Source organism: Cheilinus undulatus, linkage group 7 (assembly GCF_018320785.1).
Source record: "Cheilinus undulatus linkage group 7, ASM1832078v1, whole genome shotgun sequence".
Taxonomy (NCBI): Eukaryota; Metazoa; Chordata; class Actinopteri; order Labriformes; family Labridae; genus Cheilinus; species Cheilinus undulatus.
The window spans coordinates 29,505,515-29,518,747 of record NC_054871.1 but is presented as its reverse complement, the minus strand read 5'-3'; the positions used below and the strand labels follow the sequence as shown (position 1 = coordinate 29,518,747).

At 40.5% G+C, this 13,233-nt stretch overlaps 1 protein-coding gene across 3 annotated transcripts in view; it reads left to right on the top strand.

Annotated features, from left to right (window-relative positions):
• tle2a (TLE family member 2, transcriptional corepressor a) overlaps positions 1-7,949 on the top strand; it is a 63,355-nt gene extending 55,406 nt beyond the window's left edge. For all 3 annotated transcript variants that reach the window (XM_041791145.1, XM_041791144.1, XM_041791143.1), the window contains exons 12-20: positions 55-178; positions 1,079-1,275; positions 1,507-1,586; positions 2,283-2,532; positions 3,348-3,595; positions 5,029-5,176; positions 5,301-5,451; positions 5,631-5,707; positions 6,799-7,949. In XM_041791145.1, the coding sequence (XP_041647079.1) occupies positions 55-178; positions 1,079-1,275; positions 1,507-1,586; positions 2,283-2,532; positions 3,348-3,595; positions 5,029-5,176; positions 5,301-5,451; positions 5,631-5,707; positions 6,799-6,906 (1,383 nt within the window). In that variant the 3' untranslated portion in view covers positions 6,907-7,949. The remainder of the gene's footprint in view (positions 1-54; positions 179-1,078; positions 1,276-1,506; positions 1,587-2,282; positions 2,533-3,347; positions 3,596-5,028; positions 5,177-5,300; positions 5,452-5,630; positions 5,708-6,798) is intronic.
• Positions 7,950-13,233: the final 5,284 nt, after the last annotated feature.

Genomic DNA, 13,233 nt, shown 5'->3' with positions numbered 1-13,233 from the left:
AAAAAATTGCCTCATGAAATTTGTCATGTCTTCTTTTACCTTCTGCTCTTTTAGAGGGAGAAGTCCAGCACTCCAGGTATGAAGCCGGGGACTCCCATGTCTCAGGAGTCCAACACTCCAGGACCAAGCGGACCTCCACAGTTCAGACCTGTCCCTGGAAAACCTGGTGTTGACCTTGGTAAGAGAGCAACCTAGGATTATATTACTATTTTTTATAGTGAGCTTGAAAAAACATGGATTTGATGTGAATTCGAGGCGTAAAGCTCTCCTGATTGACTGGAAAAAAATGGTGACATTTCTCAAAGTTGCTCAGGAATCCTAAAGAAAATCATTTCTGTCCCTCCTCAGAAAAACTGCACACACTTGTTAAATCTCACAGTTTTCATCCTCTACAGCTTTGTTTAACGTGCTGATGTTATCACCACAAAGCTGCAGTAGTTGGTATGGGTGTCAGCCGTCTGCCCCTCCACCCACCACCATCTGGACTTAATAAGCAGCTGTGGGCAGAAATATTCAGCGGCCTTCACTTTTTAAATGGAAAGATTAGGAAAGGTGATGGACTGTGACTGTGAGCTGCTTCATAATGAGCCTCCGTCTATTCCACTGTATCTCTTTCTCTCCTTTTTTATTTCTCACATCACATGTTAGCCCCCGCTCTGCTTCACACTCACACACTATTGTGCATGCATACGTACATGCTCATCAATGCAGATACATGCACGAAGAGCGGATGAACAGGACATGGAAATGATGACATGCACACGTGCATGCTGTGGCGCTGCATGAAGGGATGGTGGCCAGCAGGGGTCAGTAGTGGTCCAGAGCTGCATTTGGGGATGTCCTTTTTTTTTCTTTTGTATAACAGGCAGCAGCTTGTTCTCAGGCTCAGTCACAACTGTTTCACACACTGACAGGATTTGACCTCAATGAAATGTGCAGATAATTTTAGTCAAAACAAAAAAAAACAAACAAGATTTAAAGGGGGAGTTTTTAAATTGTAGCCCTTATCAATAACTTCACTTTTGTGATTAATAATAAATAAACTGTTGTCTCCATTTCTCCCTTCTCTCGTCCTCAGCTCTGGGTCTAAGGAACCCCCTGGCAGTACAGGGAGCATACCCCCCAGGGGCTTTTGGTCTCCCTCCTCCAGGAGTGAACGGGGACCTGCCTGGGGCGGCAGGTTATGGCGCTGGTCTCCACTTAGTCTCCCCACAGATGAACGGAGCTGCAGCAGCGGCAGCGGCAGCTGCAGCAGGATATGGACGATCCCCAGTGGTGAGAGAGACACTCCACTGATAATCTGTCTTTACTGTGTCACTGTCATGTATAAAGTCTGCAGAGAGGGCTAAAGAGACAGGTAAAGGTGCTGTTAGGGAGACCAGCTGTATGGTCACTAATTGATCTGAAAAGTCTTTTTGCTTTGCATCTGATACCACACATTACTTTTTCCTCTCCTCTCCCCCTGAGGCATTTTTTTTTAAATTAGGGCTTTTCCTTGTCTTCCAGGTGGGTTATGAGTCTCCTCACCCCCATATGAGGGTCCCTGGGCTTCCTGCCAGCCTGCAGTCAGCTGCCTCAGGAAAACCGTGAGTTTCCTCTTTATCTGCTATCTTAATCTGCTTTATGTGCTATCCTGCACACTCTTAACTGCACACAGGTTCATCTCAAATTTCTATTACAACAGTCGTAGGGAAGTAAAGAAAAGTTTGCAGAGGACAAACATGATGGAAACTTGAGGACTTTTTGATTAAAAATGTTTCATTGGACAGAAATACCTTTGTTTGTGTTCATGTTAATTTAGTTACTCATTTTAAGCATAAATGCATAAAGGTTAGCACGTTATTCATCATAATATAGTTTTCATCCTTTTTCACATTTTTCAAATCAGGTTTTCCATGGTACCTTTTTCTTTTTTTTACTTGCTTAATAATTGCCAAGGACTTCCAAACATAGACAGCATGGTGTCAGTGATATTTGCAGAGAAGTTTCACTGGATTCAAATGACTAAATCTGTTAGTGTCAGTCATCCAGACATCAGGAGTAAATATCAGGTTTTAGTCTTTTGTGCAACTTTGCTGAAAACAATGCCTTGAAATGCTACTAGTTCTGTATAATCTTTAGCAGTCTGAAATCATACTAACAAAGTATTTGTTGTAAGGCCTTATAATAAATGTTTTCCCCTCTCCTCTCCTGATATACCCTCCATCTGATTATTGTTTCTACTGCAGTCTTCTGTTTTCTGTAGTTTAAGTTCTCTTCCTTTCTCCGCGTTTCCTCTGCAGCGCCTACTCCTTTCATGTGAGCGCAGACGGACAGATGCAGCCGGTGCCCTTCCCCCCCGACGCCCTGCTGGGCCCAGGAATCCCTCGCCATGCTCGTCAAATCCACACCCTGAACCACGGAGAGGTGGTGTGTGCTGTCACCATCAGCACCTCAACGCGTCATGTCTACACCGGAGGTAAAGGTTGCGTCAAAGTGTGGGACATCAGCCAGCCAGGAACCAAGAGCCCCATGGCCCAGCTGGACTGTCTGGTGAGAGCTAAAGGAGGAAGGGAGGGGGGCTGTGATGGATGCTTGTGGGCTCATGTTAAAGTTTGTTGTGTAACTCATAGAATCACTCTATAGATGATGGATCATCTTTAATGCTGTTGTTCCAAAGCACCTGTTGTAGCAGCCTAACTCTGCATTATTAGTTTCCCTTCAGATCAATTTAAGAGGACCAAAAGTTTAACCTGACACGCCAGATGAATTTGTTTCACACACCCATCTGGAAAACCTCTGATATTCAGCATTTGAGAAAGGGCAGAGCCTTGAGGAAAAAAAAAAAACTTGGAAGGTAATTGGATGAATTTTCTGTCTGTCACATCTTCACGGGCGAATAAGAGCAACAGAACACATGATGTCATAGCTGCTACCGAGGAATAAACTCCATGTAGAACATTATGATGTGAACCATGGTGATTATAGACTTGTCAGTACACGACTTTTGTCGTTTTTTAATAGAAAACAACCTACTGCTGTAGGAAGAAATGTCATCGAGTTCTGATAAAACTGATGCTTTAGCAGCATCCATGCTAATGTCAGCTGCCATAGCTGCACTGGCTTGTTGTTGCTGCGTGCTTACGTCACGACTCCAATGCACCTGAAAGTACTGCCCCTCATCGCTGAATGGTCCTTTCACTTTCTAACCGGGCCCAAATGGTTCAGACGGGAGCTTTGCAAGATGGATTCGCTAGTGAGAAACACGGAAACGGGCGTATCCATCTGCTTTGCAAGGTTACCAAAAGATGTGTTATTATTCAAAAACATTTATATTTATTTATTTATCTTTTATTTTCTCCTATCAGAACAGGGATAACTACATCCGCTCCTGCAAGCTACTGTCGGACGGTCGAACTTTGATAGTTGGTGGAGAGGCCAGCACACTGTCAATCTGGGATTTAGCCACACCCACTCCTCGCATCAAGGCTGAGCTGACGTCGTCTGCACCCGCCTGCTATGCTCTGGCTATCTCTCCTGATAACAAGGTGTGCTTCTCCTGCTGCAGCGACGGAAACATCGTCGTCTGGGACCTTCACAATCAGACTCTGGTCAGGTAAGAGGAGAAAGAGAGGAGAAGGTGTCCTTTGTTTACTTTTGATTCTTCAAACAAGTTTGGGCTATAAATAGATAAAAGATATGTGGTAGTAGTCTATGCTGTTTACTGGCGACAAACAGAAACTTTGCTTTTCTTTTTTTTTCTTTTTGTTTAAATTCTAGTCAGACATGTAGCAATTTGGTCATTTGTTATTTACAAATTATAGTTCAGTTTCAATCAGCCATAGCGGTATATTAAGTGGTAGTGATATTCCTCCTGCACACTACTCACCAGACATATTTCGCTTTACAGTAGTCCTACAAAATCAGAACATAACTTAAATTAATTTTAACTATAGATACAAAGTCTGTGCAATTTGTAATATATCCTGAGATACATACACGGGAATTATATGTACATATTTTTTGTTGCAAAATGCCATTTTTTGCAGCTGGCTAATCTTTTATCCCAGTAGTAATCCCATTTAATTGGACTTCTATTTTGTTTGTGTTTTCATCAAAACAAAACATTTAGTTAGCTTGTCTAGTTAGCTCAAGAGCGCAAAAGCGTTAATGTGTACAGAGGCAGAAATTAATAGACAAAACTTCAACTGATCTCTGTCCTGATGGAACTCAGTTCACCAGTGAAGTGTGAAAACAATGCTGCCAGTAAATTACTGCCAGCTCCTCAGTTTCAAGGCTTGATGCATTTTGTAAAAGGCTTGAATGAAATGTCATGAATGAAAGTGCGTGCTTGCTCACTGTGCTTGCACATGCACACCAGCAAGTGCTTGGTCTGACCTGCTTCTTTTATAACATGGTCCCCTTTATAATGTCATCCCTCACTGTGTCTGCAGTAGTGGCTTACTTATTCAGCAGCATGTTTTATTTAATCATCTTAATGAATCATCTTCAGTTTTAATGTTTTAAAACGATCTGATTTGAAAACAGCTGATCTCTGTGTGAAGAAGTTTGATGTTTATAATGTATGGTGTTAAAATGATCAGAACCAGCACGGAAACTTCAGTTATATGATAAATTTACCCAACAACAACAGGAGCTGACATTTTACAATGAAATTTATAACAGTTAGTGGATTTATCTGAGGATTTTAGATTATTTGGCTTATAACACTATTATTTCATGGTAAGAAACTGCCTGTTTATGCTTAAAAGAGGATATTAAGGCAAAGAGTTAGCAAATAAAGAATAGATAACAAATCTGGGCTATATCACTATTTTAAATGAAATAATAACTCCAACGTCCTTGGACTATTTCTGGTGGAAAATCAGACTCTTTTAAAACCAAGATAACAAAAAATCAATAACCTAGAGTTAAGAGGGGCATTTCAGTGTGATGTGTCAGCTAAAGTAACCCAAGCAAGTGTCTGTGTGTTGATTTTTATAATTACCAAGGAAAAATGTCTGATTTATACCTACATGAATCTTGCAGGCAGTTTCAGGGCCACACAGACGGAGCGAGCTGCATCGACATCTCCAACGACGGTACCAAACTGTGGACGGGAGGACTGGACAACACGGTGCGCTGCTGGGACCTGCGAGAGGGACGCCAACTCCAACAACACGACTTCACCTCACAGGTAACATTCATACACATGTATAGAAACACTTTACGCTACTACATTCAGATGTTTTAAAACAGATTTGCAAACAAACTGCTGGGGATAATTTCTGCTCTCTGACTGTCTTTCCTCCTCCCTCCAGATCTTCTCTCTGGGTTACTGTCCGACAGGAGAGTGGTTGGCTGTGGGAATGGAGAGCAGTAATGTGGAAGTGCTGCATGTCTCCAAACCAGACAAGTACCAGCTGCACCTCCATGAGAGTTGTGTTCTTTCTCTCAAGTTCGCCTACTGTGGTACGTATACACATACACACATTCATACACACTGACTCTAGAAGAAGAACAACGCTTCTGCAGTTTGTTTTCTTTTCTCTCTCTCGCGCGCTCTCTCTCTCACTCTCTCTTTGCCTCCTCTATTCCTCACCTCCCCTGAGGTTTTATCTGATGACGGCTGTGTGTGTTTTGTCCTGTAGGTAAATGGTTTGTGAGCACAGGAAAAGATAACCTCCTGAATGCATGGCGGACACCCTATGGATCCAGCATATTCCAGGTAGGCTTAAAAAAAACAGATTTTTTATATCCAAATATGGGTAACACAAATGAGTCACAACCCTGATTTATCAACACTTTGTCTTAAATTTGCACTGAGTGATGAGATGCATTTTTTTATTAGGTCTCTGTTCACACATGGACTGTTGTTTGTTTTAAGTTTTTACCTTCTTGTAATTATTACAACTTTTAAATGGTTTTCATTTTACTGTTAATTCCTTTGCTGCACTTCAATACAGCTGACCATGAGACTCTTTAATATCGTCTTAAAGTATGTCTTAGAATTAGAGGTCCTGTCCTAGAATGGTTTCAATCATATCTCACAGGGAGGATGTTTTCTGCGCATTTGGGCCAGTAGTCCTCTGTTTCGGCTGTGGGGTTCTCACAGCTCAATTTTAGGTCCCATTCAGTTTTCTTTATTTCTGTTTTCTTTGGGGTTGATTTTTGAGAAATGTTCATTTCTTTGAGGATGATTTGCAGATCTATCTGCCCATAAAACAGACTCTATGCAAGCTCTGCTAGATTGTCTTGAAGATGTTGAATCCTGGATGGAGCTAAATTCTTGACACTGAAAACTGAAATGATTGTCTTTGGTCAGTCCGAGCTCCTGTTTAGCTGTGACAGTGTTCTTGGCACTATACTATCCCTCAGTCTCTGTAAAAAATCTTGGTTATTTTTGACAGTGCCTTTAAATTTGATAAACTGATATTGTCAGTGGTAAGAACAAGCTTGCTCCAGCTGCGACTCTTAGGGAAAGTTACGCTTTATCTGCCCTCTAATGAGTCTGAAAGGGTTACTCACCTGTTATAACTTCTTACTTAGACTATTTTAATTCTTTTAAAATGATTTTTGTTGTGTTTTATTGCCTTCTTATTCATGTCTTAAGCCTGTGCAGCACTTTGGTAAACTGTGGTTGTTTTAAACGTGCTATATAATTAATTTAGACTTGACTTGATATCGTAGTGTTATTTAGGATGCAAACATACCAGTTTCCACTTGAACAGCTGACTTTAATCTTTGTGTTATTATTAAGGAACAAAGATTTGGATTATTCTGTGTCTAATCTGTCTTCCTCTCTGTCTCTCTGTTCAGTCTAAGGAGTCTTCATCAGTCCTCAGCTGCGATATTTCCCCTGATGACCAGTTCATCGTCACTGGTTCTGGAGACAAGAAGGCCACAGTCTACGAAGTCATCTACTGAACTCTTACTGGTTGAAATAAAACAAACTGATAACCAAGGGGCAGGGCTTGGCTTCCTCCTGCACCAATGACTGTACAGAGCGTCTGTGGCATCGAAAAACACAAGAAACTCGAATCCTACTTTGTTGTTTTGTTTACGTTTGTGAAAGAAGTGAGAGAGAAAGAGGAGCAAGGGGGCACAAAGTCACATCTCTGGATAAAGAAAAACAAAGTGAACTTTGTTTTAAAGCTCTGAGAATGCTGGTTAGTTTATAGCTGCGCAATTGTGGATTCCTCCAAAGAAATTTTGTTTTTGTTCCTTTGTTTCCTTTTTTTAACAAAATAAAACCTCTGTAGTGAACAAGAAATTAGAAAAAACATATTTTTTTAGCCTTTGAATTTTTTGCAAACAGTTGGACTGCATCGATGGGAAAAGACGAGACATGAGACGGAGGGAGGGCTGAAAGTCTGAAAATACACTTAATATTCTGTGCTGTGTAAGAAGTCTCAGCCTGCATTAGCCTGGCCTGGATTGGCCTGGTTCGGCCCAGCTCAGGCCACAGCATGTGGCCGGTCCTCGGGGGAAGCAGATGTGTGGCAGATGGCAGGATGGTGTGCTGTGAAGTTCCAGCTACTTTTTTTTTTCCTTCTGGTTAAGTTTCAGCAGCGACATGATTGTATCATCTCCAGTTCATATGCCACAACACTGAACAGGGCTCGCTTTTCTCCAAAGTGTCCTGAATGTTTGTCTTTGTTCCTTTTTTATTTTGGTTTTCTCTGTGAATGAACAAAGTCAGACTTATTCTGAAGATGTTTTTGGAGAACCAAACCTGGAACACAAAAACCATAAAACCAAAAGGACTGAAATCAGTCCAAACAGCTCTGACCAGACTCTCTGGATATGGCTTCATCATTATCATCCTTAACACTCTGCATTTAATGTTTTTTTTCTTTTCTATTTGTTAGGGCACATATAGGCAGACAGGTCTTTTTACAGCTGCATCATGAAACCTTGAACCGTGCTATATATGGACATGTAAATAAAGTTCTCTAAAAGCAAACAAGGATGTTTGATGTGACTTGGATTTTCTTTCACTGTGAAGCTGGTGTTGTCTGTGATCAGGGGAGTATCATTGGTTTGTTTTTCTTTAACATCTATCCAAGATTAAATTTAGGATTAAAGGTTCAATTAAGAATCCACTTTGATAGATTTCCTCTTTGTGATTCAAACCCACAGCATCGTGGCATGTTAGGAATCGCTGCTCCTCTGTGACTGAAGCTCTAAGCAAGTCATGTACCTGGACAACTTTTTTAGCTAACAGCAGTGAGACAACAGTCAAGTGGGCAGAGGAATTAATGATTGTAACAATAGTCAGTTGAAGAAGAAAAGCTTCAGCTATGCTGTCCCCCATTCAGAATATTGGGGTTTCAAGCATTAAGCTTTCTAATAAAATTGTTTTAGGAGGTTGTATTGAAATCCTCGGTTTGACCTCTTAAAGCATTGCACTGTTTATATCCATAATGCGGTACACGAGCACCACCAGTGTGATCAGTGGACTGAAGAATAGATATCAATCTATTATCTGATAATGATCTCGTTTGGCCTGAAGCCAATCCCTGCTGTCATTGGCCAGTACACTCTGGACTGGTTGCCCATCAATCACAGGGCTGAGACAGACAACCAGGCGCACTCACTCCTAGTGACACTTTAAGTGTCAAATTCACCAAATGAGCTCTTCTTTTGGTCCGTGGTAGGAAGCCAGAGGAACTAGAGAGAGGCCACAATTGCAAACTCACATAGAAGGGTATTTGAATCAGGAGCCTTCTTGCTGTGAGGTGACACAGCTAACCACTGAATCACCATGCAGCCCATCAGTAATATACCATTGTAAAGAAACTTGTAAATGTTTTAGCTTAAACTTGTATTGGTTGTTGCCAGAGTTGTACTGGTACCTGCAGAGGTGGGTATACTTGTAATTTAAAAACAGCTGGTTCTGGCATAGGCAATGTAGGTGATATAGGCAGTTGCCCTGGGCAGTGGTTTCCACAGTGGGGGGTCAAGACACTAGGGATGGGTTGTGGTATGCTTGCCAAAATACAAAAAGACATTTAAAGTGATATGTGTTACCCCTTATTGTAAAAATGTCCTTAAAATGAGTTCACTCTAAAATAAAACCATGGTTATTTAGAGATATCTGTGCTTACATGTAAGCAATGTGTGCAAAAGCTCCATAAAATGTCAATTTGTACCCGATCCTTTGTGCAACATGGTATTCTTTAACCACCTCCAGGGACAGTGAGGGTCCCCAGTCTCCAGTGCTGTTATTTTGGGAGTGACAGGCCAAAAAGTTTGTGAACTACTGGCCTAGGGGGCCACACCAAAGGGGGTGGTGATGTGAGCCCTGCACATTTTGAGTTAAGTATTAATGTAACAGATTGTCAGCTCCTGAGCTTCATATTCTAACCTCTGTGCGCCTCGGTCCAGCCTCTCTCAAGCACGTTTTCAAATAGTTTGAAAAAGCATTTCAAAATAAAATGCTGTTTCAAAAGAAGACTCCACTTGAAACAGCATTTCAAAGTAAGATTCCGTTAGGAACTGGTGTTTTAGAATATTCTTTAAAAAAGTTACCTAAACCACTCCAAGTATCGACATTTTGTAGAATAAACACTGGTACCCTATTATTTGTAAGAACTTGTGGCATCATGGGTACAGATTTGTTCATCTCATAATGGGCTTTGTTTCTTTACATTAGAGTTCTTGTGTTCAAGAACCAGCTAGGATAGCATTGATTTTGCAAGGCTCTACAACAGGAGACTCATTTTGAACCCAACTGGACAGATACTTTGTCTTTAATTCTTGCCATCATATAACATTGGTACAGCATAAAAGTATCTTTTGAAACAAATCAACACAAATGGAGATTAAAATAAGTGGGCTCTGCTGTTTCTAACTTTTCTTCAGAAATAAGACCTGATCTCCAGCCCTGGTCCCACTTGAGGAATACAAGCCCAGTCAGTCTGACCCCATATTTAATATCCTGGGCTTTTCTTGAAAATGAACAAATCCCTGATATGGAGAGATGGTTAATGTCCTCTCTGTTGTTGTCAAATACTGGTGAAAGCCAAATGGCTCATTGTAAAATCACTTTTTGCAGGCTAGTGAAAATTCTCAGGGCTGTCCAGGCTTATTTATTCATTATTTCTTAATCAGGAGTGGAGAAGCCTTTGGCTGACATGCATCTTCATTTTTTATTTAATAATGAGAATGACTAATTTCCAGTTAGAATCCTGACTGTATTTTTATCTCAGCATAACAACACTGGTTATTCTGTAATAATAAGTCAAATTCAGTCTTTTTTTAGGTTCTTGAACTCAGGGAAAATGTTTTTACTGTTTTAAAATTTTGCAAGTGAGATCTTACTGAACAGCCAAAATGTCCTGGTTATCAGAGGAAAATAGACTGAAAATTTATAGATTGCATGATCTCTCAAAGCCTCCACGCAAAAGTGTTTATTTTTGTTTATTTAAATATATTCCTGCAGTTTAAAGAAAATGAAAGAAGTTGGCACAACAGCAACCTGAAAGGATGAACACAAGTTTGGTTTTATTTGTCACACATAGTGTTTCTTGTACAGCACATTGGAAACACATCAGGAGGGAGAAAGACAGTGCAATGTAAAAAAAACATCCTTGGCTTTTCAAAGGAGAAACTAAACACGGACCTGCAAAACAAACAAAAAAAGTTCTTATACCATTTGAACGGAGAAAGCACAGGCAGGGGGAGAAACGTTACTGACAGTTAAAGAAGAGTATCAAATACAATGTCCCAAATAGTCACGCTATACCACCAAATGCATAGCCATTATACAGCATCGTTCAGAGTAGTATACAAGCTTGTGTATGAGGATATCATTAAGGTGTGTCTGTTGCTGACAGGAAGAGAGGCAAAGCCTTGAACTGTACACATGATCTCAGACTCCTGCAGCCATTGTACAAGTCTTTTCTTCTTTTCTCCTGCATTTGAGCTGCAGCGAGAAACACAACAAAATCTATTTTAAGTTTTTCCAGTGGAACTAGATTGCATACTGTGATGTTTAGTTCACCCCCTCTGTTAAAATGTGGCTCTTAAGCCGATCACTGGACCTATAGAACTGGAGCTTGTGTAGGTGCAACATGCATGCAGAAAAAGTGGAACATTTTGTATCCTATTGTCTCAGCCGATCCCTGCGGTTGACTGATGTAACAGAAACAAAGTTTAGTTGCACAGTGGGGACTGAAAACAAGTACATTCACTACCACTTTGGAAAGAAGAGGAGTAAAATAAAACAAAACAAAACAGAAGACAGAGGATCTTTTCCCCAAATCAGAGGTTCTCATTTTTTGTTTTTACATGGGACTGCTCATGTTTGCCCTCTGCCTATCACCAAGGATAAAATACACTGTTAAAATAAAAGAATAGAAACAAAATTTCCTGCCTGTGTTTCACTGGATTTTGTGTCCTTGTGTGAGTGCATCCTGCTGTATTTTCTCCCTAAACGCAGTCATAGGCAACCCCAACACAAAACATATTACATAAGACAAGCAGTCACTATTCATTAAAAAAAGCAGAAATATATGGGTAATAAAAAAGCTTGAAATGTGCCCTTTAGATCTACACATAGGTGATGCATGTTTTATAGAAGCACAGAGCTCTGATATACAGTTTGCCTGCCAGTTTGGATATTTTACAAGGAGGATCTGAAAGTTGGGAATAGCTCTGACATTTGAAAAACACAATTTTGGCTTGTTTTTGCAGATGAGATCACTGCTACAACTCTCATGCGTTTATGGTCTATAAAAGGCTACCACTAGCCACCTGTTAGCATCGATCAGTTTAAGAAAAAAGGGGAAAGCTAGCAACACAAAATCCAGGGGATATGATTAAATATGAGAATATGACTGTGATTTTATCACGGTTTTCACATTTCATGAAGAGATTACAGTTCATTCATGAATAAATATTTTTATTCCAATACTCCAACAGAAAGAAAGCGCAAAATGTCCATTTCCTTACTTGTCTTGATAGATATTAGCTTTATTAAGAGGCTGTGCATTTACTGGCAAAATAAAGCATATTTTTACTTCAATGTGATGCATACCGTGTCATTATTTCTGCATGTCTCTCTTCTTTAGCTGCTGAAGTCTACCAAAAGAAACAAACAAAAAAAAAACAGATGGTGCCATCTGCTGATACCAAAAAGCATTGCAAGATAAATGTTTGTCAAATTGAATCAAATTGTCTGTGCTAATTTTCAGTTGCATTGCGAGGTCCTTTTGCATCCCTCTCTATAACGGAAGTGATCATCAAAAATTCCTTCATGTAACCTGGCACGCCAGATGGATTTGTTTCACACATCAATCTAGTAAACCACTCACAGACAGTGTTTGGGGAAAGGCGAGCCCTTTGAAAAAAAAACACTCGGAAGTTGACTGGATGGTCGTTCTGTCTGTCACATCTTAATGGGCCAATCACAGCAACAAAACACGTGATGTACGCTACAGAGCTGCACCCCTACCGAAAGAGTAAACTCCATGTAGGGATGGCACAATTACCCGTTTTCACAATTAATTGCGGTATTAAACTTTGCGATAAGTTAATCGTAACTTTTCCTAAATACTGTCAATTTAAAGAAAAGATTATGCCGGGAACCATATTGGTACCACAGCGCAACTCGCCAAGAAGGAAAACAAAGTTACACAACATCTGTGTGTCACTGCCTCCTGTTGCTTCATGCAGTTGCAGGCGGAGGCGTGTCACAGTCCCAAACACGCTACAGCATGGAAGAGGAAGAGCTGTTCCCTCCAAATAAACGTTTTAAGTCAGCCGTGTGTGATTTTTTTTTGGATACAAAAAAAAAAAAAAAGACCACAGTGTCACTGTGGAAGATGGCCAGCCTAAATGTAAAACATGCCACAAAAAAGTTGCCGTTAAATCAGGCAATACTTTAGCCCTTGCGGGATAACCACCCGGCGTTGTACGCCAAAGTAAAGGTAAACAGTAACTGGGTTAAGTTATGTCAATGTTAGGGATGGGGATCAAAACCCAGGTCCATAAGGACCCGGTTCTGTGTTTTTGAAATACCCGAAATCATTAACGTTTTAGCGAATCGATACGCTATCGAGTCTCACAGGCTCTGTGACGTAACGTCATTTTAAGATAAGACTGGTGTAAAAACATGAATCAGTTCTTTCAAGGGGAACATAAACTAGAAGTGTCATGCATCACATCAAACAAGAATGTACCTTAAACTGTCGACTTGAGGAAAAAAAGACGCTGCCTGTGAGTGAGTACTGGCAGTTACAGACTCAT